Raw genomic sequence first — 27,506 nt, 5'->3', positions numbered from 1 at the left:
TTATTGCCAGATACAATTCAAAATATGTCAATCATTTATTTTTGTGCCACAGACTCTCATAAATCTTTATCATTACGATGAAGAAACTCCAAATGAAGAAGTCAATACGGCATCATTGATAATGTCAAAGCCTAAGGATAGATCGTGGTGTAGCAGTACAAATTTCAAAGCTCTCTAAGGTAAATTTGTAATTTTATACTACATGAATTATATTGATTTGACTTAATGTGACATTCAACAGCCACTGATTGAACTAAAAGGTCATGCTTTTTGGATATTTATGATTTTCACCAAACAGGGGTGATGCATTTTCTTGGCTATTGATTCAAAATATAACATAATCATGTATTAGAGATTAAAAGCTCTTACCTGTCCATAAATAGATGATAGGAAGATAAAATAGACCCCTGGATGGCTCTGTCATGTCTGCTTCACTTACGGTAGCTACAGTGAATTAGTGTGTGTGTGTGTGTGTGTTTGTGTGTGTGTGTGAAATGGGGGCATGCCGTTTGGCTGACAGGAGCATTGCATTATGGGGTGTTGGCACGTCTCATTGTTGTGACCTTATACTAACAATGGATGCCCCCAGCTGCCATCCCAACACACACAAACCCACTCCAACACACACACACACAAACACACACAGGGAGAGAAAGAGAGACAGACAGTGTGAACACTAGCACAAATGAGGCTTTATCTGCATTTATATAGAGCGAGACGGACGAGGACAGGACAGTCATGAGGACAGGAGAAAGTCAGTGAAGAGTTGTATGAAGAACTGGAGACACACCTGCCACCGGCTGTTAGATCTGAGGTAAGAAACTGATCATATCAACACACCCAGAACATTAGACAACAGTCTTGTAGGGTACACCTGCACACCTGCACACACAGACACACACACACACACACACACACACACACACACACACACACACACACACACAGTCTCTCTCTCTCTCTCTCTCTCTCTCTCTCTCTCACACACACACACACACACACACACTGTATTTTTTGGCTGAGCAGTGGGCGGGAGTTTACTGTAAAAGAGAAAGTGAAACTCAACAGCAGGAACATGAAGGGAGAATGACAAAGCCAAAGTGATCGAGGTAAAGCTTTTCGACACATTATTAACTTTTCTCACAGCCTGACCTTTACAGGTCAAGCTTTTCTTACAAATGCAACGATATAACAATTAAGTCGATTTCTGGTGAGCTTGTTGGTTGTTGTAACTGACATAATCTTCATTTTATCAACATGGTGCAGCACAGCTACTGACTGTGCAACCTGGTTTGAACTGCTGTTATGTTCCTGCAGCTGTTGTCACCTTACATTTATAGCTGTGTCCTCATCTTGTTTTGTCCGCATGGAAAATCATGTGGTTCCCTTGTCACATGTTTCAGGCTGGGTGGGATATGTGCTGTGGTTGGGGTCTAAAACTTAAACAGTTTGCCTGAATTAACCACTCGCTCAACTGAACTCGTGTGAACACGTTCACCTCGTCAGTAGAAGCAAATGAAATGAATGTAGTGTGCTCTTACTCCTGCTCTGATGTCTTTCAGGTTTAAGAAAAACAAACAAAGATCCTGAGACATTTTTGATTCAGCCACATTCCGACACAACCTGGACAATCAGCCAACAGTCTTTCAACACTCAACATCATCATCCTTCACCGCTCCTTGTGTTGGGGATGTGACCACGTGCAAAACAAGCTGCCAGCCTGTCACACTGCTTCCTTTTTCATTTCAAATCAGTGGTTGATTGTCATTTCCTCTACAATGGTCTCAGTGAGACTACTAGTGCTGTCTCTATTCCATGTGTCTCTGGCTGGGTCTCAGCCCACCCAGAGTTCACAGCAGGCACCGGGCCCTCCTCACCCTGCAGAAGAGCAGCCTCCTCTGGCTCCTGATAATCTGTCCTTCCCTTGGAGCCGTCTCCGCCTCCCAAGGTACCCTTCACACTCTTTTTTTTTATCTGCACAAACAGGAAATTGACAAGAATATTGAGGGACTTCTGTTCTTGAGTTGCTGATTTAAAAGGCATTTCTTTATCTTAGGTACATCATTCCTCTTCACTACCACCTCCTCCTACATCCTAACATCACAAGCCTCAGTTTCACTGGCTCGGTGCAGATCCAGATTGATGTCCAGAACAATACAAACTGGGTTGTATTGCACAGCAAAGGTCTACAGATCTCCATGGCCACCATATTGGACCAGAACCTTGCTCATCTGTCTGACCGGGTAGCTATCAGTGCAGAACAGTTATTATAACACCTTATTTGTCCTTGTTACCTACAATGGATCAACATTATTCCCATTTCTTCCTGTTCTAGGTTCTTCCAGTTCTTCACAATCCTTCCCATGAGCAGATTGGTATTTTCTCTCCCAGAGTGCTCAGCAATGGGCATAAGTATTTTCTGTATATTGAGTTTGAGGCTGAACTTGCAGAGGGCTTCTATGGCTTCTACAAGAGCACATACAGAACCAGCAAAGGAGAGACCAGGTAAGACTGGATAGTTTCACAGCCAGTTTGGCCAAATATCCTGCACATACGAAGAGGTTCCAGCTACCAAATCGTATCTGCTGACATCTCTTTTCAGAATCCTAGCTTCGACTCACTTTGAGCCCACAAGTGCTCGGATGGCATTCCCTTGTTTCGACGAGCCAAGCTTCAAAGCCAACTTCTCCATACGCATCAGAAGGAGTCCAGAGTACATTTCGCTGTCCAACATGCCTGTGGTGAGTGTTGAATACATGCTAGTTTTCATGCACTTTCATATGTGTGTAAAAAAAATGGCTACAACAAATTGTTTGTGTATTTCAGGCCAAGACAGTTGAAGTAAACGATGGCCTTCTTGAGGACCACTTTGATGCAAGTGTAAAGATGAGCACGTACCTCGTAGCTTTTGTCATCTGTGACTTCAAATCTGTCACTGCAACGACATCTTCTGGGGTGCAGGTGTGGTCTCCTTGGGGATATCTGAATTTTGTTTCCTTACCAACTAAATTACTTTCTCGGTGACACATTTATTTTGTATCTGTAGGTATCCATCTATGCCACCCCTGAGAAGTGGCTCCAAACCCGCTATGCCCTGGAGGTTGCTGTCAAAATGCTTGACTTCTATGAGGAGTATTTCAACATACGCTATCCTCTACCCAAACAAGGTACCCTTTGCTCAGTTTTTGTGTAACTAAGCCGCACAGCATTTCTTTTCTTTCATGTAATGTCTGTCATTTTCTCCTCTCTACCTCGTTTCTGTCCCATAACCTGTGTTACCTCCCGCTCTTAGATCTGATAGCCATCCCAGACTTCCAGTCTGGTGCAATGGAGAACTGGGGTCTGACCACCTACAGAGAGACCAGCCTTCTCTTCGATCCTCTCACATCCTCCATTTCTGATAAACTCTGGATTACTATGGTGATCGGCCATGAGCTCGCCCATCAGGTGAGTGTGACACTGTCTCTTGTGAAATGTCTGTGTAGCTCATAAATCAAATCATTACATAAACACTCAATACAAAGTGCTGAGTATCTATCTCTTCCTGCAGTGGTTTGGTAACTTGGTGACGATGGAGTGGTGGAATGATATCTGGCTCAATGAAGGATTTGCCAGATACATGGAGTACATTTCAGTCGAGGCCACCTACCCTGACCTCAAAGTGGTATGTGCTTTGTTTAAATCCAATTAATTGAATAATAGTCGTGGATTAATATTAAGCCTAGGAGAGAGTACTGATGACCCTGTTCTGTGCACGATCTTGCAGGAAGAATATATGTTGCACACCTGTTTTGCAGCGGTGGGTCATGATTCATTGAACTCCTCTCGGCCAATATCCAGCCCAGCAGAGAACCCCACTCAGATCAAACAGATGTTTGACACAGTCTCCTACGACAAAGTATGCAACTGATGATGTCAATTAATTACGAAAACAAAAACAGCCTCTTAATATACACTTGTGACTGCAAAGCTATTTATCTCTATATTGATATTGTAACAGAAAATCTAACCTTTTTCTCATTTATGACTAATATAATTTAACTGCTTTTAACAACGACCTACAATATAACCTGGTTATATATTATCTTATATATTATTAAGTCTTTTCTCTCTAACCCACCAGGGAGCATGTGTCCTGCACATGCTGCGACACTTTCTGACAGAAGACGTGTTCCAGAGTGGGATAGTACGATACCTTCGCAAATACAGCTACAGAAATGCGCACAACCAGGACCTGTGGGACAGTCTAACAAATGTAAAAGCACAAATTATGTTACTTGTGAAAGTTGTCAATGTGTGGTTCAGTGTTCTTTAATCATGGTCCTCGGGGACTCCTTCCCTGCATGTTTTAGAAGTTTCTGTGCCCCTACACACCTGATTGAAGTGATCAGCTCGTCATCAAGCTCTGCTGAAGCCTGATAATGGCTCATTAATTTGAATCAGGTGTGTCGGGGCAGGGAAACATCTAAAACATGCAGGGAAGGAGTCCCCAAGGACCAGGATTGAAGAACACTGGTGTAATCCGTTGTCATCTTCATGTAAATCAAAAAGTCCTACTCTTTTTTTTTTCTGTCAGGGTTGTCTTTAAGGTCTTTTTTGAAAAAACAAATCAAAAAAAGGATGTTATCCTGTCTTATAAAACTGGTATTTTTCTGCAAAACATTTCATAATGCAAACTTCCTGACAGCCATTGTGTCCCATTCATTTCATTATGGTGCATAAATCAATTTGAGATCTGAAAGTTGTTAAAAGAAGGTCATTATTGGGAGTGAACAGGATGTCTGTTTTCATTGCCATCAAAGTTAGGCCAGGAAATGCAGTCTTAAGTCATTTTAAGATAATATACCGTGTTGCCTGGCATCGATAACAAAACATTGACAGAATTATAGCAGACATGCTGTCCATTGTCAGCATGTCTGCTGTCCATTGTGATGGATTACCAATCTGAAGTCAATTTTCTTACTGTAAAAAACTGAATTGAAACAAACTGTGAAAATAGGAAAGATCACATTCAAAATCTAAAACTCTGGTGTGCTCAGCTCAGTTGGAATTAAGGTGCGTGTGATTTGTAAAAAAGAGAAGGTGGTCCATTATAGAAATATAGAAATTTATGATGGACAAACATAAATAAAATGTATTAAATTACATTTTATTTTGTTTTTCAGACATGCTCAGAGGAGGACTTCATCTCAGGAAAACACTGCTACAGCAGCGAACAGGCCTCCAAGAATGCAGTGAGTAAACATTTAAACATCAACTCTCCTCATGGGTTTGCTCTTAATAATTTCACTCCTTTTACAAGATTATTTTCTGACCTGTTGGCGTGGTGCTTGTTGCATGTATTGATCTCTGATTTACTCCTACAGTACCTGTTTGCAGGGGAACACCTGGACCTGAAAGCTATGATGAACACTTGGATTCTTCAGAAAGGCATTCCTCTGGTAACTGTAACCAGGAAGGGGCCTCGACTGCTGCTTAGACAGGACAGGTTCCTGAGGACAGTGATGCCCTCTGACCCCCTCTGGTCCACATTGCAAAAGGGGTGAGCATGCACATGCACTTGTATAGTTTTTTTTGTTTACTTTTTTGTTGACTCTTATTTTACTTACTTACTTCTGCAGCTACTCATATATTATTATCAAGACTTTCAGCTTCAGGTTTTACATCTTTAAAGTAATTCTCTCTTTATGTGTGTAGTTTCCTTTGGCATATTCCTTTGACATACAAGACAGATACTTCCAACACCATCCACAGACACCTGATGACAACACACACAGGTAACAGGGATGAGATGCAAAATAAAGTTCATAAATATCTTTGTTCTTGCTTTGCCGTTATATTTTTCCTATCTTTTGCTATTTTTGTCTCATTTAGACAGTATACATGTAGGAGAGGATGTCAGCTGGGTGAAAGTAAACACTGACATGACAGGCTACTATGTGGTTCATTATGAGGACGGTGGTTGGGATGAGATAACCAAACTACTGTTGGAAAACCACACTGCTCTGAGCTACAAAGACAGGACTCAGTTGATACACAATTCCTTTCAATTGGTCACGTAAGCATATATTTGTCTGTGGGTCTGTGTGAAAGAGCAAGAGACAGTGTTTTTTCTGTATGTCTGTATAATTACACGTGAATAGCTTTGATTGTTCTACCTGATATAGCAACTAACCTTTCGGATATTCCTCTTCTTGGCTCTAAAGGGCAGGTCACCTGCCCCTGAATAAAGCCTTAGACCTGATTGGCTACCTCCGATTGGAGAAGGACACCGTGCCTCTTCTCGAAGGACTGGGCTATCTGGAGACCTTTTACCGCATTATTGAGAAACGGAATGAGTTTGATTTAACAAGAAGCCTGGGAGTACGGAGACAAGAATACACATTTATTATGGTGTTAACGCCAATGTTTGTTTGACATGCAGATAAATTCATGTGAGACTCTGCTCCTCTGTGTGCTTTGGTGCAGGCGTACGTCCTACGATTTTTCCGTGCTGTCATTGACCAGCAGACATGGAGTGACAGGGGCTCTGTCTCAGAGCGACGGCTGAGGTCAGAGGTCCTGTCACTGGCCTGCCACCTGGATTACCCTCCATGTCTGGAGCGGGCACGTCAGAGCTTCAAAGACTGGCTTCAGTCCAACGGTACACTCAAGTATGTCTGTCTAAATTATACTTATCACATATCATTATCAGTCAACTATGCCCTGTGCAAGGCTGGAGCATATCATTTGATATTTCATAATGTCCCTAATATGCATGTCTCTGCTTGTGTTTACCTCAGCTTGCCCACTGATGTGGCAGTGACAGTGTATTCAGTTGGAGCTCAGGATGACCATGGCTGGGCTTCACTCTTACACACATACAACATCTCCCTCTCTGCAGCACAGAAAAGCAAAATCCTGTTTGCCTTGACCTGCAGCAAAGACACAGACAAACTACAAAGGTAGATACGTCTTTGCCCTGTTACATTTTTCACAGTAAATGCTGTCACCATGTGGCCAAAACAGGGTATTGTATCACAGTACTGATGCCAACAGAAATCAAGTATTTATTCTGTGTCTATTAGGGATGTTAATGGTTAATCATTGATCGATTAATTGCTGTTGAGAATGTAACTGATTAAAAATGTATTCACTGGCAATCAGAGATGGGCAGAAATACATCAAAAACAATCTTGTTACAAATTGTAAATACTTGCTTGTCAGATATAAAAAAAATACAAAATACTAGTATGATGTATTAAATTGAAATACAAGTTCTGTTTAAACTGATATGATTACATTTTAGCTATTTAGTAGCCTCACTATGGGTTAATTTGCCAGGTCAGTTGTTGAATAGCAACAGTTTATCATTCAAGTAAATTGGTGTTAACTTTATTTGTTCTTTTAAATCCTAATGTAGATTTAGCAAAGATCACGTCATTGGTTAAAACTGATTTCTACTGGAAAAATGTCCAACATATTTCATATATGATTAATAATTAACTGATAATCAATTGTTAAGGCAGCCGACTATCAGTTACATACATTTCTTGCGACTTGCATCTGACAACTGTCAGTGGAGGCTCTACAAGTGATAGCAGATAATGTAGCATTTATTGAGCAGGTTACATCGTGTGTATTTGCTTTGCAGACTGCTGGAGTTAGGTCTAGAAGGGAAGGTGATTCGATCTCAGGACCTGTCCACTCTCATCCTGATGGTGGCCAGGAACCCGCAGGGACATCACCTTGCCTGGAACTTTGTCAAAAAGAACTGGGACACACTGGTTCAAAAGTTAGTACAACATAATGGATACACTGTGAATGATGTTATGGTCTAATTCAAACCATGTGATGCTATGAAAATGCAGTTTCCCTTACCTTTTTAAAACATCACAATAATATTGTATCATGCATATACATATGCTAACATCAAGCTTGTCTTGTGAGTTGGATGCAAGAAATTTAAAACGGCAACACCTGTCTTTGTAGTGCCTTTCATTCTGTTCAATAACAGGTAAAACAGGTTTGTTTTTATTTCACCTGATTAAACCACAAGCACACAAGCACACAGTGGGTTGTGGATTGCACAATTATGCAAGCCCTAAATAACAGCGTGTGCACAACATATGTATGAGAAGATATTTGTCTGTGACTGTCTGTTTTCTGTCTGCTCTGCAGGTTCCAGTTGGGTTCATTTTGTATTAGAAACATCATCATTGGTACCACAGGCCAGTTTTCATCTCCGGAGGACCTCACTAATGTAAATGCACTGTTATATTTTGAGCTCATATATATTCTGCTAAGCAATTTAGGGATGCACCAATGTTTCAACATGCTCATTGTAATGGCTGGCATTTGCAACATCAGTGATAAAAATGATAATGATGATAATAACTGATAAAATTAAAACGTTTTAAAAACACTATAAAATGGCAATGTCTGAAAAACATAAACTGTTTGGCACCTGCTTTTCAAACCTCATAAAAACACAAATTCTAAATGTTTTATTCGTAAAAAGGCATGTCTATAAAACCACTAAGTGTTGACAAATGTGTGCTAACCTTGTCACAAAGATGACTGTAGCTTTGACTGTAACTGAAAGAGGAAGTTGTGGTGAATTGAATTTCATTTTCAGTTGCACATTTGTGTGGGTTCTGTAAATGGATGTGTGTTTGACCCCCCAGGTGCAGTTGTTCTTTGAGTCTATCAAAGAACAGGCGCTTCAGCTGAGAGCTACTCAGGTTGCCCTGGACAACGTGCAGAAAAATGTTCGCTGGTTTCAGAGGAACCTAGAGACTCTGAGAGGGTGGCTGAACAAGCAAATGAAGTGAAGGACAGCAGGAAGAGAGGGGGTGGCTAGTATACGCCACCCGGGGGATATTTGAATGGTTTTAAAGTTGTTTTACAAATTGCAGAATAATGTGCTAGATATCACTGAAGGGTTGAGTTTTGTATATGAAAAGGGTGTTCTGTAAATTTAAAAATTTTAAGGGGACTTATTTGTTAGACAAAAAAACAAAAAAATGTAATTGGTAGACCTGACAGTTGAGAAGTAGTCGTATGAGCGAGGAGCCATGTATGTACTGTGAATATTGTGTCTGTGTGTGCGTGCGTGTGTGTGTGTGAGAGAGAGAGAGATCATTCCAAAGACACTCAAATGTTGTAAAACTGATTCTTAAATAGACAATTAAAGGGTTTGTTGTACCTCTTGGTAGCTTTGTGTGTACTGTGTTTACTGAAATAGCAGTGTTGCAATATCGCATTACTCACAATAACATGCTCTTAAAAAATGAAATATTGATGTTGTTGATATCTTATGAATATTGTCTGATTAATCCAGCAAAGATATTCGGCCTTGTGCATCTTTTATTTATAAGTTCATCTAGATGCCTTTTCACTAGTAATTAAGTAGTGAATAGGATTTTTTCTTTTTGTACACTTTTTTACAGTTATGGTTACAGACTCTCGATACACTCATATTTTGAGGGTAATTTATTTACCACAAAAGAGACGAAACACAAAGTGAAGTCAAAGATAGATTTCATTGCTAAAATAAAAAAAATCTAGATATTGTTATTGTGAATTTGTTTGGCCATGATAATTGTGTAGTGAAATCCATATCCTTGGGTTAAGTACAGCTATTGTGTCTGCACCTTTGTGTCCATGTGTGCTTCATCATATTAACTATTTAAGGTTTAAGACGTGGAGCTCAGGAAAGACCTTTAAAATGACTATGATCCAGGAAATGAATGTAAAATATTTCATTGTTGTCACAAGTATAGTAAAAAAAAGTGTGGGAGTATGATATTCTACATGATAAATATTAATTTGAGGGTTCAGACCTGGTTTTATGGTTTAGTAAGAACTGTAAATAGGTTGAGGTTATGGCTAGGGTTGAGGTTAAGCATGTAACAGTTATGGTTGACCTACATTGTCCTGGCGAGTGTGGTAAGAAAAATAAAAATAAATGCGTGTGTTTCCTGGCCCCGCCCCCCCCGGAGTAACATCCAATAGGATGGCAGGATTGTAAGTAGCTGGGATGCTGTCAACAACTGGTCGAGCAGGAAGGAAAGTGTCAATTGTGCGTTTGTTAGTTTCCATGTAAGAGCAATAAGCTTTGTTTACATCTTTTTAGCGTAAGGTTCGACGTTTTAAACAATCCAGCCGTATTCGTGGTTTATCCTACAAAACAGCAATGGGCGAAAAAGTTTTGTAAATGAGCTAACGTTAGCAAACTGAATGTCTTTCAGTCAGTTGCAATTGTCAGAAGTTGGCTAGTTCCAAGCTAGCAACTACGTAGCTAACGTTATTACAGCGAAGACAGGCTGCTGGTTACTGTGAGCGCCTCACAGCCTGCGGTGGGTTGTGGCCAGCGAGAGGAATATCACGTCTGTCGAGCTTCTGTAAACATCTACAGATTTCCTCATTTTGGACGCGAGGAGCTGACTGAGATATCCCACCATGGATCCGTTTGACAGTAACAGTGCAGGTAAGGAGGGAAGATGGTAACAGCAAGCTAGCGGCAGCAGGCCAGCTAATAACTAACGGGACATTAGCAGCAAGCTCGTCTGGAGTGACATTCAACCGAGGACACATGTTGAGGCGGGTGGGATTGACTTTTGACAAGCTAATGAAAAGCTACCTTTAGGCGTTTTGAGTAACGGGTTTCTTTCTTTTACAGTTGAGGGATTCCCAGAAGCTAACTTAATCGCAGTCCCACTGCTCGGTCCTGCAGTGGGATGATAACATTTTACTGCACGTAACTATCTCTTCACCTCAAGCACAATGCGGAAGGGGCTATCGTGAATCTCGCAGTTTATTTATGTAACGTTAATGTTATTTGAACTAATCAAAGCCAGCAACACGTTTCTAACACCTTAAACACTTGCTTTCTTGAAACTCTTGACAGAATCGTAGTATGCCACTGATAGGACTCAAGTTGTCTTTCTGTGTTAAAACTCAGCAGCAGTGTTTGACCAGTCAAAAGCCTGGTGGTTTGATAATAGTTGTTTTGTCTTGGTGTGGAAGCTGATAAGTCATGCTCAGTTTGGCTGCCAGCTGCTTTATAGCTTCTGCCAAAGTCCTGGGGCTTTATTAAAACAAACAAAAGGCCCAATGCACACAATATAACAGCTCTCTGGAAACCTTAATGTTTTCCTCTATGTTACAGTAAATCTAACCTGGAAGAAGCAATCACCAAATCACAGCAGTTAGATCTCCTGTTTTTGTGCTTTGTTGTTGTGGTTTCTAAGTAGAAGTCACATTTCAAATTCTCACACTGATCAGATAATGTAAAACAAACATTAGCAGATGCTTCCTTCCCATTTTTTTAATGACCAACCAACCAATGACAGCGTTGTGGCTCAGTGACTCTGCTTCTTTGTCTGTTGTCTGAGCACATTCAGCAGATAATATGTCTCAGTGCTGTATTTACATACAAGCTTGATAAAAGTACAGGAGTTATTGATTATGTATATTTTCCTGGCATGTTTTCCAGTTGTAGATGATAACCATCACATCCATCCAGCCTCTGGCATCTGTCATCGTGATTTAATGAAATACATTTATCCATAATATAACGCAATTTCCTTTGTTTAGAAGTAGACTAAGTAGACCATTCAATCATTATCAAGTTGGATGTGGGTTTTTTTTGGTCTTATTTTGAGCACATACTTGTCTACACATTACACATTACTTACTACTTAGCTCTTAGCCTATTAATAGAAATTAATGCCACAGCAATGTGGTCCAGACAGACACAGTGACAGCCCCATACAGTCATATCAGAAACACTGTACAGGACAGACAAGGGGCTTCATTCCTTGTAGAAATAGAAAATGCATTGTCCATTAAAGGCATGAATGGAACGTGAGGCAAACTGTGAGACCTGCATTGCATAGCATTATACTACTTTCGTTATTATTAAATTAGGAAGTTGAACATGGCTCTGATTGTTTCAAGAAATGCTGAATGGTGTAGCCAGCTGCTATAAAATCACGTGGACTTTGGCACAACTCATGTCATGATGCTGAAGACAGAGGGTAGTTCATGGATATTCAGGCTTTTGTAACTGCAGTATCATGTGACAGTGACAGCTGGTGGATATTCTTTATATTTGCATTTTGTGGTTTTGAGGGCACTTAGTGAGTGTTTATCTTTCAGCCCTGCAGTTAAATGAATCAACTATAAAGGAAATACACCAGATTTTGTCTTGACAGATTTTGTAAGACCAGCACTTGAACTAAGCTGCCAAACCAGCCTGATGAACCCATCCCATGTAGGTCATAGCACCAGGAAATGCTGTAGGAGGTTTACTAACAGGAAACTGAAGAAAGTGCTTGCAAATGCAGTGACAATAACAAGTCTTTGTGTTGAAAGATGACTTGTTGCCACTACTCTTCAGTGAAAGACTCTGAACTCTAAAAACACAGCACATAATGTTAACATACAGTACTGTGTGTTTGTGCCGATGTATATAACCATTTGCATTCTGGTCTCTCACCTACTCTCATTTCCCCTTTTGAGAATTATCCGTCTGACTTCTCTTCCTCTGTGTGTTTTAGAGCGAGCCAACCTGCCGAGGAACATGATTGAGAACAGCATGTTTGAAGAAGAGCCTGATGTTGTGGATTTGGCCAAAGACTCTGCTACATTTCCGGTATGCTCATGTCATCTTAAGCCATGCATGCCATTTATGCCGTCATTTCAAGGACCAGCCAGAATCAATAATTTTGCATATATCATAATGCATATCTGCACATCTCTGCACATTTCTCACAAGTGCTTTGATCTTGAGATCTGATAATGTGAACAGATCAGAGCAGTATAAATAAGGATCAGTTAGTTTGAGGCCGACACTTGTGGGTAGCCAATGATGCTTATCTGGTCGTTTAGGTTCAGTATATGTTTCAGCAGTCTGTACACGATTTCAGATCTGAATATGTCTGTAGTTAACACTGTCAGAATGATTTCTAGCAAAAAGGAACTTCCCTATATCATGCCAAAGATGCCTTATCTTCTTTGCGTCAGTAGTATCAATATCTTCTCTCTAGAGCTACAGTGACCCATTTTCCCAATTCAGCTTCTGTTAGTACAGACATTCTGTATCATAAATGAACAAAGTCTTATAAACCCTAAGTTCTTCCCTCAGTCTCCACTACCTTATCCCTTATGTTGTTTCCACATCCACCGCAGTCCTAATTTAAAAACAAAAACACGGTGATACTCTCATATCATTATGATTTACCTGTCATCTGTGCCCTGGACTTTGTTGACAGACCCTTGACTGTCCTGATTAAATTTCCATTATTCCTGTCTTTGCCCTCACTGCTGCTGCGTATGACATCTTACCCTCTGCAAATTAATTTACCTGACAAGGCAATCTAGTTATTAATTTTATCTGAGAAACACTGCATAGATAAGCTGGAGAATAACAGGGTGAACTGTGCATGCTCTCTCTAGACGTTTCCTGCTCTTGACCCAGATGAGGTGGCATATGAGCCTCGTAGTTCGCGGTTGCTTGTGCGAGGCTTGGGAGAGAATGACATGGACGAGGATGAGGAGGACTGCGAGTCTTCAGCCCGTCTGCTGGGCATGTCCTTCATGAACCGTAGCTCTTCTCACAGACCCAGCTCATCCCCTTACACCAGACAACCCCCACCCAGGTAATGCATTAAAAAGGTCATCATCTGTTAGCTGTGCAGTATGTTTGCTTATTTTATTTTTTAAGTGTGTGGCATAAGTAATCATGTATTATCATATGCAATAGCTCCTGTGATTAGTGTTTGTGGAGTCTAATTATATACACATGTTGATTCAGGTGAATGTATCATAAGACTTTAACTAAGCTTCTATAACTTCAAATACCCAAGAACTTCATGAATTTTAGATACACATTTTGAAATTGTTGAGGTGTATAGTTAGAAGTAATAACTGATGGAAGCAGTACAGCAGCACGGTGGGTCATCTCTTTCTTCCATGACTTCCTCTTAGATAAAGATTTACATTTTTGGTCTTCAGAGTGAACACTTGTCTGCACTCAGGGGCCGAACTACAGCTGTCGTTTACGTACGTCACTGGAATATTCCACAAGCTAAAGAGAACACAGAATACAGTTAAGGTTGTGGTGTGTGTCTATGATCAGTGTGTTAGTCTGTGTGTGTTCATGTAACCTACCTTTAAGTATGCATGGCATTGTCAGACGTGAGCAGGAAGTGCTCCTGTGTCAGCGTTACCTCATCTCCCTTGCGGCTTACAATTACCAATGGGAAGCCTTTCTGTGACGTCCATGAGCTCATCATCTCCGTTACATTCTGAATTTTAAAGCAACTCGTGGTTGTTTTGGTGAACAAGTTGCACTTAGATTTACAGAGGCACATTTCTTGAAACTGCAGGCCTGTCTGAAACCTTGTTGTTACGTTAAGTAGGATGCCAAAAATTGTTTGAAGAGATATAATCATCTACATCTTTTCATAAACATTATGCGCCTTCTCACCTGGCATTTGTGAATTGTAAAGTAATGTTGAACTCTTCCTGGTCACAGGTCATGTTCACGGCCCTCAGCCCGTACCATGGTTGTATGTGTGTTATTCCTGGTGATAGCGGCATCTATGACTATGGTACTGTACTTCTTACCTGGATGCACCTTTACCAAGGTAAGAAAAAAATTCACTAGCTCTATTTAGGGAGTTTTTGTGTGAATAGCTAAACATAACTCTTTCAACATATTATGTCTATACTTGCATCTGACTGTTTTTTTGTCTTACCCATTTCTTTGGCTGACCCCAACCTTCCATCCTTCTGCAGACGGGATGTAAGCCGAACAAGACCACTCCCATTGAGCCAGTGTACCCTGAGTCCACAAATGGCACACTGTTTCCATGGGCACAGCTCCGGCTGCCTAAAAGCGTGCATCCTCTCAGCTATGACCTCACCCTGAACCCTGACCTCGAGAACATGACTTTCACCGGCCGCACTGTTATCGACATGTTGGTGCTTCACAACACCAAGCGCATTGTCCTGCACAGTGCTAATCTCAACATTGCCAAAGCTACCTTCAAGGTGGGATTTGAAGGAGGTTGTGTACTGACGACAGTGTGTAATGAATGTCTTGTTTTATTTTAGTTTAGATCATTTTGTTTTATTCTGTGATGTGCAAAGCCTGTCTGACTATATATACAGAACTGTTTATAAAGATTTTATTTGCACCTGAATAGAATAATTGATTCAAACTTTTTGCCTTTGGTAACGTATGCTTTCTCTCCTCCAGCTGGGTGATGGCGACGCCAGTAATGTGACTGTACTGGAGTACAAACCCGCACAGCAGATAGCTGTGAAGTTCACTGAGGACCTGAAGGCAGGCCAGCACTGTGTTTTGACCCTGGAATACTCCGCCAAACTTTCACACACCTATGATGGTTTCTACAACAGCTCATACACAGATAAAGATGGAAACAAAAGGTACGCTTGACTAATTGGCTATGGTGTAATTATGTCACAAGACAGCTGAAAGATGTGTAAGGACTTTTATAAAAAGCATGTATGTGATTGAGTGATTTAACAGCTAATGAGTTGAGTTGAGTTTGCAACTAATGACCAGACACTATAAAGCAGTGCTGTAAATGTTTCTTTCTTCCCTTCTTGTTCAAAGGGTCCTAGCTGCAACTCAGTTTGAGCCACTGTCAGCCAGGAAGGCCTTTCCTTGCTTTGATGAACCAGCTTTCAAAGCCACCTTCCTGGTTAAAATCACCAGAAAACCAAACTACATGACTCTTTCCAACATGCCTAAGGTACTCTAATATCAGTTAAGTCCAGCTTATTGTGTCAGTATGATTTTAAGTGCTGAAACACCCAGATAGATAGATAGATCAATGTATTTTTTGTTGGCATGATTTTTCCACTCACATTTACAGAGAATTTGAGTTGAGGGCTGGCAGTGTTTGACAGGCAAATTTGAGATTTCAAACTCAAACACTGACTTACTGTAAAGCAGATCCCTGTTTTGAATTACAGCTGGTTTTGACAGTGTGACTCAGTTTGTTTTCCAAGTACAAGTTGAATTCTTTCTGAGCATACCAAAAATGTAAATGGACATTATATAATGAAGGAATAATTTTCTGTTAGTAAGCTTTTCACCAGTTTAGGTTAGCACAGATGTTTATAGGACAATCTGATGTCAGTCGTTACTAGCATAGCATTAGGCTGAGAGTATATTCCAAATAAGATAAATTTGTCATGCTCACTGGAGAAAAATGGTGGGTTTATGACCTGAAATAAGTTTTGTCTTTGTCAGTGTGCACAGCCTCATTCTCTGCTCTCCAACACAATGTCAAATGCAGCTCACCAATAATGTCATGAGTGTCACCTCGATAGACACAATTTACAGTCCATAATATGTTATCTCACTCACTATGTATATTATGAGGAACCTGTGAGGCATTACTGTTCTTACTGTGACTTGTAAGCTCATAGCATGGACACAGTTAAGCTAACAGACCATGTCTTTATATTTGCTTGCAGCACTATATTTCACAGCTTTCTGAGAAGATGCCAAATCAAATTTAGTTTTGAGTTTACTATCGATAATAGTTGGTGGTAATCTTGTCGTTATGCGTTGTGTTTCAGGCTAATACCACAGCTCTTCCCAATGGCCTCGTGAGAGATGAGTTTGAAAGGACAAGTGTGAACATGAGCACCTACCTGGTGGCCTTCATTGTTGCTGACTTCACCCCTATCAACAAAAATGTCTCAGAAACTCTGGTAGGGCTCACACGGATATGACTCCTTTTTGCTTTCTTTGCAGGTGCTTTTCAACTCAACTATTGTGTTGTTGCTGATAGAACGTCTTGATGTGTTTTATATCTGTTTGTTTTAGGTGTCTGTGTACTCGGTGCCAGAGAAGAAGGAGCACACTGAATATGCTCTGGACACAGCTTCCAAGCTGCTGGAGTTCTACAATAACTTCTTTGAAATTGACTACCCACTCAAAAAACTCGGTGAGTACACACAGACACTTGAGGATCATCTAATCCTCATCTGATTGTTCTGTCTTTTCTGCCCTCTTTAAACACCCTGATAAGCTCCCTCTTTCTTTCGTCAGACTTGGTAGCCATTCCGGACTTCCTGGCCGGAGCCATGGAGAACTGGGGACTCATCACTTTCAGAGAGACCAGCCTGCTGGTGGGAAAACAGTCCTCTTCTCTGGAAAAACAAGTAGTTGCCTCCGTCATAGCCCATGAGCTTGCACATCAGGTAATTGTGGTCACCTTTGTGTTTGTGAAAGTATCAGAGACTGTCAGTTTGCCACTGTTGGGTCTTAACCTGCCTCTGTGGTGTTCCAGTGGTTTGGAAACCTGGTAACGATGAGCTGGTGGAACGACCTGTGGCTCAATGAAGGTTTTGCCACTTACATGCAGTACACATCACTTCAAACAGTGTTGCCTCACCTGGACATTGTGAGTTTACACAAAATTACTCCCCACATATTTGGAAGCAGATAAAGATGTGTGCTTTACTGTGTGCCTTAGCAGTAAGTCCTGTGTTTGTTTGCAGGGTAATTTGTTCCTGGCAGTGCGCTTCAGAGCCATGGACAAAGATGCATTAAACTCCTCCCATGCTGTTTCAACGGAGGTTAATACACCTGAACAAGTGGAAGAGATGTTTGACTCTGTCTCATATGAAAAGGTACACTTTTATATTTAGTTTAGCAGATATATATATTAAATGTGCATGAATTCACTTCCATATCCAGCTGTTAATCTCAACAACCAGTTATAACTGTAGTTAGTGCTCTGCTTTGGGTCTTATCAGAGATGCTTTGTGCCTCTGTCCTCCAGGGTGCATCCATTCTCCTGATGCTGAAGGCCTCACTGCCAGGCGACCAACAGTTCAGAAAGGGTATCATTCAATACCTGAATCAGTTCAGTGGATTAAACACAGACACTAACGACCTCTGGAACAGCCTTACGCAGGTGGGTGTGCCTTTTTGTTTTTATGCCTCCATTTTGGCAAAAGCTGTTGCTGTCAACAGTCCTCTATACTGCTGTATAAAAATAGTCTTTAAGTGAAGGCAGCAGGTTTCTCACTTTAAATTATTCACTTCAATCGTACAAGTTAATACATTGATAACTTCCAAACTGCCAAGAACTACACTTAATACCTTTTTATTTATTTCCTTCAAAGTCTTCAGCAGATAATGTTGTATTATATGAATCTGGATAGACTTGGACATGAACTGCAACTTGACTGGTTGGCAGAGGAATATATCCAAGTGGCGGTATTTTAGTTGGATGCTATGGGCCTTATACATCAGTAGTTTATTACAATTTATCTGTCAGTCAGCTGTCTTAATTATAGTCTCCCTGACTTCAGCTGCATTGGCTGGTTTTACTGTTGTTATAGTGGGTGATCAGGAACCGTCTCAGGAGGAACATTATTAACATAAAGGTAGTAAATGACTTGTGGCATTGTTGTTAATGTTAGAATTGATAGGTCCCTGTAAAAGTGTTCATCTTTTTGCTTATTCCCCTTTGAAGGGAAGTCAGAGCACAAGATACGGTAGATACAGACAGTAGACTGCTACTGTTCAAAGGGCTTAAATCGGCTTAAATCGTTCCCTTAGTTTAACAGGAGTTTGCCAATTCATTATTTCCCCCCTGCTGGACCTGTTGATTCTTTACTTGCACCTGCTTATTCTTGTGCAGGTCATCTGGACGTTTGCAATAATGGTACCAGTCCTGAAAGTCTCTTAGTGCTAAAAATGAATTATATGGCAAAACAACAAAAGTGGATTTTGCAGACATCAAAGTATTTTGGATGGAATCTGTGAGTTTTGAGGTCATCTCTTTTTGCCTCTTTTATAACTATAAAATCTCAGGTCGACGTGTCGACGCAGCATCAGAATGTGACGGAGATGATGAGCTCATGGACGTCACAGAAAGGCTTCCCATTGGTAACTGTAAGCCGCAAGGGAGATGAGGTAACGCTGACACAGGAGCACTTCCTGCTCACGTCTGACAATGCCACGCATACTTCAAGGTAGGTTACATGAACACACACAGACTAACACACTGATCATAGACACACACCACAACCTTAACTGTATTCTGTGTTCTCTTTAGCTTGTGGAATATTCCAGTGACGTACGTAAACGACAGCTGTAGTTCGGCCCCTGAGTGCAGACAAGTGTTCACTCTGAAGACCAAGTCAGGTAAATCAAGAAGTATTAAACTGCAACATCAAGTCTCAGAGTCTCTGGAACTGTGTCAAATGATACATTTTTGTGTGTGTGTGCATGTATTTGTGTGTTTTCAGAGACATTCAAGCTGCCAGAGAGTGTAAAGTGGCTGAAGTTGAACTACAGAAACACAGGCTTCTACATCGTCCATTACGGAGACAAGGGCTGGGCTGATCTTAGAGATGCTTTGTCCAGCAATGTCAGTGTTCTTACACATGAGGACCGTGCGTCGCTCATACACAACATCTTTGCTCTCTCCAGGTATAGTGAACAACATAAATAGTTGCTTAATGGATTGCATTCAGTGACAGGAGAAACTGAAGAAGAAGAGTGTGTACCAATCCATGTATTTAACTTGTAAAAACCCTTTCATTCTGTCCTGTGTTATCAACAGACTGGGACGTGTGTCCTTCCGTCATGTCCTCAACCTGTTAGACTACATGACCAATGAAACAGAGACTTCTCCCGTGTTAGAGGCCTTGTTACAGCTCAACAATTTGTACAGGCTGCTCGACAAAAGACAGGAGCACACTCTTGTGGCCCGCATGAAGGTACGGACATACACACACTTACAGTAAATTAGGGTAAATAACTGTATGTGTGACTAAGTAATATGAAGCCTTTTGTGACTTTATACAACTACTAGAAGAAGCTGCATGTAGTCTGATAAATTGCCTCCTGTGATGTCACTCAGTAGCCAAGTTGCGTTGTGGATAATGTGATTGTTTTAAAGTTTAAATCCATTATTCCACACATTCTTTTTCTTTTTCAAAACCTTGTACTTACATTACCCACAATGCAACTTTACAATACATTTGTGAATATGTCTTGTGAATAAAGATATACTAAGCCACATGACTGTCAAACACATCCCATATTGTCTTGAAAATTCTTAAAAGTTTGTAAAAACAGAAAAAACCCACAGTGACGGCTATGAAGTGCTTAATTATTGATAATATTAATTAATTTATATGATAATGTCATATGTATAAAGGTAGTGAGGCCGTTTAAGAAATAACTGCTAGGCTTATTAGTGTCATGTAAACATGTCAATATATACCTTTCAGGAGCCAAACACAACTTTGAACTTAACTCAGAAGTCCTTAAATTTAAAACTCAAGCAGCTATTTTGCCCATTACTGGTTACTGACTCAAGACTTACTTGCATGTTTATCTATCTTTAAGTCAACAACACTATGATAAATACATCAGTTTGCTTAAATAACTGCCTTAAAAGCATAAAATACATCTAATTTGTGAAGCTTTCATATCTTTTAAACCACTCGGCATTAAACATCAATGTAACTGATCTGTCAATTTCTAAGATTTAAGTGTTCTTTTAAAACTGTTTGACTGACTGTAGTGCTTCTGTGTACTAACGCATCCATTGCATTTTTTTTCTCCCTTATGACAGGATTATATTTTGCGTCATTTTGGTTCTCTGATGAACAAACAAACATGGGTAGAGGAGGAGAGTGTGTCTAAACAAGAGCTGCGTTCAGCCCTGCTGGAGACAGCCTGTAGTCTAAGTGAAAAAAGCTGCACTCAGCAAGCCAAAGCCCTGTTCAAAAAGTATGTTGAGTCCAACGGGACCTCACGGTACGTATAGCACACAAGAAACTTTATTTTTGAGTTGCTTTTCTGGGACACTGTCACAGCAGGGTGAGAAGACCAGCCTCAACATCTTTTTATTGAAATAGAGATCATCTTTAGCAGGGATGTGGAAAACTTGTTTAGTTGGTGTCTGACATTTGAGTTGTAGGAAGTCAACTGAAGTTTGGTGCACTTATAACCAAAAGTGTGTTTTCTGTAGGATCCCAGGCGACCTGCAGCAGGTCGTATTCAATGTGGCTGCTCAATCAGGTGAAGATTGGCCGACTTTGCTCAACATGTACGGACATGTGACTTATGATGCAGAGAAGCGAAAAATGCTACGAGGCCTAGCATCCACTCAGGATGCACGGCGTATAGTATGGTAAGTTGTTGTGTGCGAGTGTGTGTTTGCTTCTGTTCAGGATCAGGCATCACCTACAATTTCTTAAGCATACAGTGTATCCAATACAAGTTAATATTACATTTGAAAAGCTGAAAGAGAGAAGCGTTCATGAAAAGCCTTCATTAAAACATCCCTTGCAAACAGTGCAGGAGAGAGAAGCAATGTTTTAAATGTCCACTGAGAGGCAAAATCCTTTTAACCGACCCTGAGAGCAGTTTGTCAATAAATTACACTTCAGAGAAACCAAATATGGATTCAACTTTAGCCAGAAGCTGTATGCAATGAAACATGCCAAACCAAAACCCAGTGCTTTGTCTTGAGCCTGTTGGTTTGAGTCAAGTAGCAGATAATTTAATGTTTCCTGAATTGGCCCATTAGGTTATGAAGATCACAAAGACAAACTCCTTCATAGTTGAGAAATATTCTCCCTGTCCAATATTTGACATTTGTACTATGATTTTGTATCCTTTGCCAACCTCATCATGATATTACTGTATTGTTACTGTACTGTATCATAACATGTTTAGCATGTTGAAATTGTTTTAGCCATATGTGATTACAATTGAGGGCCTCAGTTACTAAATTGCTGATTTTTGAGACTTGTTCTATCTTGTTCTGACTCCATGTTGTTATTTGGGCTTTTAATATTATTGTTATCTTAATGTGTTTTACTGAAGCATGTTTGTAATGTAAGCATGTGGTCATGAGGGCTTGACAGTATTTAACACAAATCACGGTCTGTCTAAAGGATTCTAAATGCAGGTCTGAAGGGGGACATCATCCAGACACAGGAGTTGCCTTTGGTCATAAACACTGTGTGTAACGGCTTTGCTGGCTACTTGTTTGCCTGGGATTTTATACAAGAGAACTGGGACCGCCTTATAGAGAAGTAAGTGGTATGAAAGTTAGGGCTGCATAATTAATCAAAATATTACGGAAATCGCAATATGACCCGGTGCAATTACTACATTTCAAAAAGCTGCAGTTTTCCATTAAAGGAAAATGTGTGTGATAAACAGCATTATAATTAAGTACTATAGTACTGCAGAGATGCCTTGGCCTCCAAATCTTGTTCTTTTGATGTAAGAAAACATGTTTGTTCGGTACAAACCCCAACAAATGTCACATTATCATATTTGTAATAGTTTTAAAATAATTACAATATGATTGTTTGACCATATCATGCAGCCCCAATACATTTAAGTACTTTTTCACATTAAAATAAAGAGATGAAACAACATCAGTGTTTCTGTGTTTTTGGCTGTAGGTTCCCTGTGGGCTCCTTTGCCATCCAGACAATCATCAACGCTGCCACCTCCCAGTTCTCCACACAGGCACACCTCAGTCAAGTATGTTTCTTTATTCTAATTTCATACATTTGCGCTGAAGCATATTTGAGGGTCCATGCACTTGTTTGTTGGGAGATATTAATTGTTCACAGAATGCATTATGTGTGTTTTGTTAAGTCTGATCTGTGTTTGTCTGTGGTGCAGGTGCAGGGTTTCTTCTCCAGTCTGAAGGAGCGCGGCTCTCAGATGAGGAGCGTGCAGGAAGCTTTGGAAACCATCAGACTGAACCAGCGCTGGATGGATAAGAACCTGCCTACACTCCAAAAATGGCTCTAACAGGTGCTCCATCCAGTCTCCGCCCCACTAACATGCAGTCGAGGTGTGTCGTCAAGACAACAGCAGTGTTTGCACTATTGTAGGACTGTCTCTCCTCACTCCCTTTATCCAGGTTAGAGTTCTAATCAAAGCCAAAGGTTGTGCTCTACCTGGGTTGACAAGGTGTTTGGTTTTCTGACATTGGTCCTGTGAGTTGTATTTGCTAGCTCAGGGTGGCTCTGATTGTGTGTCTGACAGGGTGTTGTCAGATGCAAACACACACTCCTCACACTTAATGCTGTCGACCAAACCTCTCCTCTGCATTTCTCATGGAAACCTCATGCCTGAGCAGACAATCATGCTTCACCCACACTCCTTTCGCTCAGCCTGCTCTCAGGCACTAAACCGTATGAGCTGTGTAAGGGCCAATTCTAAAAGAGCGGGTATTAAGAATGTCAACATTACTGTCTTTGTATGTCAGTCCTGGACCTTGTCTCAATGCAGCTGTCAGGGATTCCTCAGTGATGAGAAGTTGAAATTACCGGTACTTGAGAGATGGAATTATTATTATTAAACCAACCTTTTATCACTGTGTAGCAACAATAGCTGCCTGCCATTATGAACTCATGCCACCCAAAGCATTTACTATTTGAGTCATAGTATGGCTAGAAGATGAGTTGGTTGATTGATTAATAGCTTAAAATACCAAACTTGTGTTGGCATCAATTGAATGTACTGAAAAACCTTCCTACTGTGTACAGTAGATGGCATACTGCACAACAGTGCAGGTTTAAATCAACAACCAATGTGTCTTAGGTGAGAGCAGGCAGTGCACACTGGAGACAAATGTTCCTTTTTTTTCCTTTCTTTCTCTACAGTCATGAACCTGCTTTAACTCTGATTATGAGTTTTATTTTGATTGATTTTTACCTGCAGAGCAGTCACTGCGCAGACATTAACTCTGTGTGCTTGTAAACTTGTAATTATAATGTAAATATGCTCAACCCTACACCCTTTTCCGCTGCGATTTTTGGATGTATTGTTTTAACCATCTTGACTTTCTTGATTTTCAGCTTTTCTGTGTGTTCTGTATATAGAGTGTAAAGAGGATATGTACATAGAGTTGATCAGGAGCCTTGGTCAAATGCTTTTACTGTATTTCTTGATTTAGACGACCCCAGGGAGGTCATTTGCTGAAGAATGTTTGTATTTTAAGGGCTAATGTGCATATTGAAGATACAAAGTGTATAGAAGAACATCTATATTGGGCAAGACTGATCTGTCCAGTAAGCTGTTGCTCATCAGCCTGACAAAAATACAGAAGGTTTAAAGTTACTCCAATGTTAACCAGCCGCTAAAGAGTAGCCTGGCTATTTATTGAGTGTCTATAATGTTTAAATTAATACAGTTGTACACTCATCTTGAGCTTTATTTAATGTGGTACTGCTTACTTATTCACTCCATCACTGTCATGACATTCAGGATAATTTAGTAAATGTACTGCAGATTTAGTCATTTTCTTTGGACATCCCTAACTTCGTCATTAGACATGCATCTCTGTTTTGGTTGTTATATTATCTTCTTCTAAAGTGTTTTTGTCTCATTCATGTAAAAAACTGTGTCTGCAAGTTCATCAAAAGATTACCAAAGTGTCACAAAGACGACACACAAGATCTGGGTTGAATTCCCGGTACTGTTACCTCTGGATTTGTTATGTGTTCCAATGAACATAGTTGGCCCTGCGCACAGGTCATGAAAGGGTCACATGTTTGTTGATGCAGGAGTGCTAGTGGTTAGTCAAGTGGATGTAAGGAAGGGTGGTCAAAAAGTGCACACACACCAAGAGACACCATGTGCATCAAAGGCATGGCTGTGTATGCCACAGTTGGGGTGCATGGTATGAAGGATTACAGTACAGAGAATCATGCATTCCAAACGGTTTAGAAAAGATAAATCAGTGTCAAACTTTACTTTGAAGGATGTCATCACAGTTTAGATTAGTATTGCCATTGACTTATTCAACCTAGTCCATTATAGTTGTACCGACATTATGATAATATGGCACTTGCCTTTAAATACACATATTATACTTTTATGTTGTGGCTAATTCAGACTATTGTATTGTTTAAAGTGTCTTTTTTCCAGATTCCAGCAATCACATTAATCAATCAGTTTTACTGAGGCTCTGACTTTGGTTGTCCACCACACTTTGGTCAGAAAATATGAAGATGTGTGAAGTCAGATGCAATAAGCTTTCAGAGACGAGTGTTACTGATGTCATTTAGGTAGAGGGTGTTTAGCCAAAGTTGTTGATGTAGCCTGTCTGATGAGAGGATTGTAGTAGAGTACCATGTGTGCAGTAAACCCAATCAGATTGTCTTTGTCTTTGCACTGGGATGAAATGCTGCAGATGCTCTTGAAACTGTCGCTCTTCATGTGAACAAAATATGAATAAAAGTTGTTTTTTGAACATGTTGGATTTTCTTTTTTATTGAAATACAAAGGGCATTAGTATATGCAGACTTGACCTTAATTCAAAATGGACTTGTATTGGTTTTCTTGTCAAGGTTAATTTTAATCACTCAGCTTTAGGAATTATTTTGAAATTGTTGGCTAAAATTACACTTTTCAAACAGTAACAGTCCAAATCATGTTAAGCTGGAATTCTTTAGCTCTGATTTTAAAATGGTAGACATATTTTGGGTCCAGCCATGCTATATCTAACGGCAGTGAGATCATTCAGTACAGAATACATACAGACCCGCAGATGAAGGGAACTAAAGCATAAAGTCAACACAAGTGAACACGATCTTGAATTATAAAACTATTAAGAAAGACCTGAGGAAGGAAAGAAACAATAGAACTTTGATCAGTAACCAGTAGTGGAAACGTATTCAGATCCTTAACTTATGTAAAAGTATCAAACCCACAATAAAAAGTGTGGAAATTAAACAGTGTATGGTCACACATCAGGATGTGAGTGGAGGGGAGATCCTCTTCACCTGAGGTGTGGGGAGTTGTTAGGGTTAGAACAGGTCAGAAATATGAGGTAGTATTAACAGAAAGTTAGATAGGCTGACCGTTATTGTCCAGTAAAACATCAAAGGGTCACATCAACTGTCATGAGGTATGTAACCACTGTTCTGTTGATACCTGACAGTATACAAGTCGAGACAATTTGGAAGACTGCAGAGAGCACTGTGGGTCCTCTCTCCATGTTGCCTGTAATAAAGAGATCTGATTCATCACGCCGAGTTTGTAATTCTTCAGAGAATTAGCAGCTCTCTACCTCAACAAGGAGAATTTTCCTTACAAAACACTCTGCTACATGTTAGTGTTGTGCTTCAAAACATCATAATGAAATTAATGCTGATTGCGCAATGTAAATGACATCAAATAACAAAACCATTGGCGTTTACTTTAGTTCCCTGTAAACCTTGCTATCACTATACAATTTTGTCTGCCACTGGGCACATGGTCACCTGGGAAAAGAAAATGGAAATATTTTACATTGATTGCAAAACTATTGTCAATATGAAACTGCAAAACCTCAAATTTACAGCTACTGGGAGGATTCTCTAAACACGATGTGTTTTACACTGAAATGTCTTTTACGTGATGCTTCTCAGTTGTACCACCAGAGGTCTTTCTAGCTCTTCTGGAAACTTCCATACTGAATCTCATTCATGCTTTAAACATTGGAGATTATGCCTGTTTGTTTGGATATATAAAGGTATATGTGGATGTAAATCACTTGAAGTGATTGACTGATACACTGCAGATTTCTTGGGAAATGATTTATAATGTAAACCTGACAGACTCAGATGCATAGGGGAAACCATTGGCTACTTCATACCATGTCTCCAAAAGAGAATAAAAACATTTACTCTATAGTTATAAAGGGAATTGTATAACTATTTTGTGCATTTTAACCCAGTTGACGGTGGTAAACTGTTCCTTCTACGTGTGTGTATTTTGTGTGTGTTTTAGAAAGTCTGTTTTGTACCTTGAAGACTTTTTGGCAGAATGCCACACAGCTGGAAGACATCATAGCACCAGTGTTTTCACCCTCAAACTTTCATTCTTGGCCATTAACAGAAGTGCAAAAGGTACAAAGACAATTGCAGGCTTTGTATTTAAAAAAAAAAAGAAGAAATAACCGGGTATGAATAATGAATAAGCTGCATGCTCTATAAGACCTGACAGACACCACAGGGCCCGATACATTGTCTTTGTTTACTAGTTGCAGGTGCCATGAACTGAGTTTCAGTTACTTTACCATCAATGTTGGTCTTTTGTGATTATTCGTAACATTATTTTCATTTGCTAGGATTCATAGCACAAGTTAAAGGAGACATGTTCACTTTCAGGTTCATACTTTTGTTTTGGGTTACTACTAGAATAGATTTACATGCTTTAGTGCTAAAAAAAACAACAAAAAACACCAGTTTTCTCATATTGTTCAGTTCTGCAGAACTGTATTTCCCCCGCTGCGATGCTCTATTACATTTTTACATGCACAAGAACCTATATGACACACTGAAGGAAAGAAAAAATAAAAAAGCACAATAGGTCTCCTTTAAAGAATTGACGCAGAGCACAGAGCCATGATGAGATACTTCTGAGACTCACTCATCAACATGGAGGAATAACATTTTTTCTCATGGATAATTTCTGTGAAATGTATTAT

At 40.1% G+C, this 27,506-nt stretch overlaps 2 protein-coding genes across 2 annotated transcripts; both read left to right on the top strand.

The window, feature by feature from the left end:
* The first annotated feature begins 1,047 nt into the window (after window positions 1-1,047).
* On the top strand, window positions 1,048-9,196 carry erap2 (endoplasmic reticulum aminopeptidase 2). The gene is made up of 21 exons (XM_073465492.1): window positions 1,048-1,109; window positions 1,563-1,948; window positions 2,057-2,243; window positions 2,336-2,505; window positions 2,603-2,741; window positions 2,827-2,961; window positions 3,047-3,167; window positions 3,293-3,447; window positions 3,551-3,664; window positions 3,767-3,898; window positions 4,124-4,255; window positions 5,166-5,234; window positions 5,367-5,542; window positions 5,698-5,777; window positions 5,875-6,058; window positions 6,207-6,363; window positions 6,469-6,653; window positions 6,783-6,944; window positions 7,634-7,774; window positions 8,161-8,242; window positions 8,667-9,196. Exons 2-21 carry the CDS (start codon window positions 1,779-1,781, stop codon window positions 8,811-8,813), a joined length of 2,838 nt encoding a protein of 945 aa, XP_073321593.1. The 5' UTR covers window positions 1,048-1,109; window positions 1,563-1,778; the 3' UTR covers window positions 8,814-9,196.
* An 877-nt stretch (window positions 9,197-10,073) lies between these two features.
* lnpep (leucyl/cystinyl aminopeptidase) lies at window positions 10,074-25,286 on the top strand. Its single transcript, XM_073465491.1, has 22 exons — window positions 10,074-10,471; window positions 12,546-12,640; window positions 13,444-13,646; window positions 14,525-14,636; window positions 14,788-15,042; window positions 15,251-15,441; window positions 15,632-15,770; window positions 16,606-16,740; window positions 16,856-16,976; window positions 17,081-17,232; window positions 17,322-17,435; window positions 17,533-17,664; window positions 17,817-17,951; window positions 18,857-19,017; window positions 19,101-19,189; window positions 19,294-19,477; window positions 19,611-19,767; window positions 20,631-20,815; window positions 21,030-21,191; window positions 21,961-22,101; window positions 22,480-22,561; window positions 22,706-25,286. Exons 1-22 carry the CDS (start codon window positions 10,444-10,446, stop codon window positions 22,835-22,837), a joined length of 3,105 nt encoding a protein of 1,034 aa, XP_073321592.1. The 5' UTR covers window positions 10,074-10,443; the 3' UTR covers window positions 22,838-25,286.
* The last annotated feature ends 2,220 nt before the right edge of the window (window positions 25,287-27,506 follow it).

The sequence above is a fragment of the Pagrus major genome, chromosome 5 (genome assembly GCF_040436345.1).
Source record: "Pagrus major chromosome 5, Pma_NU_1.0".
Taxonomy (NCBI): Eukaryota; Metazoa; Chordata; class Actinopteri; order Spariformes; family Sparidae; genus Pagrus; species Pagrus major.
The sequence above is the reverse complement of the archived record's forward strand: the minus strand, read 5'-3'. Positions and strand labels throughout refer to the sequence as shown.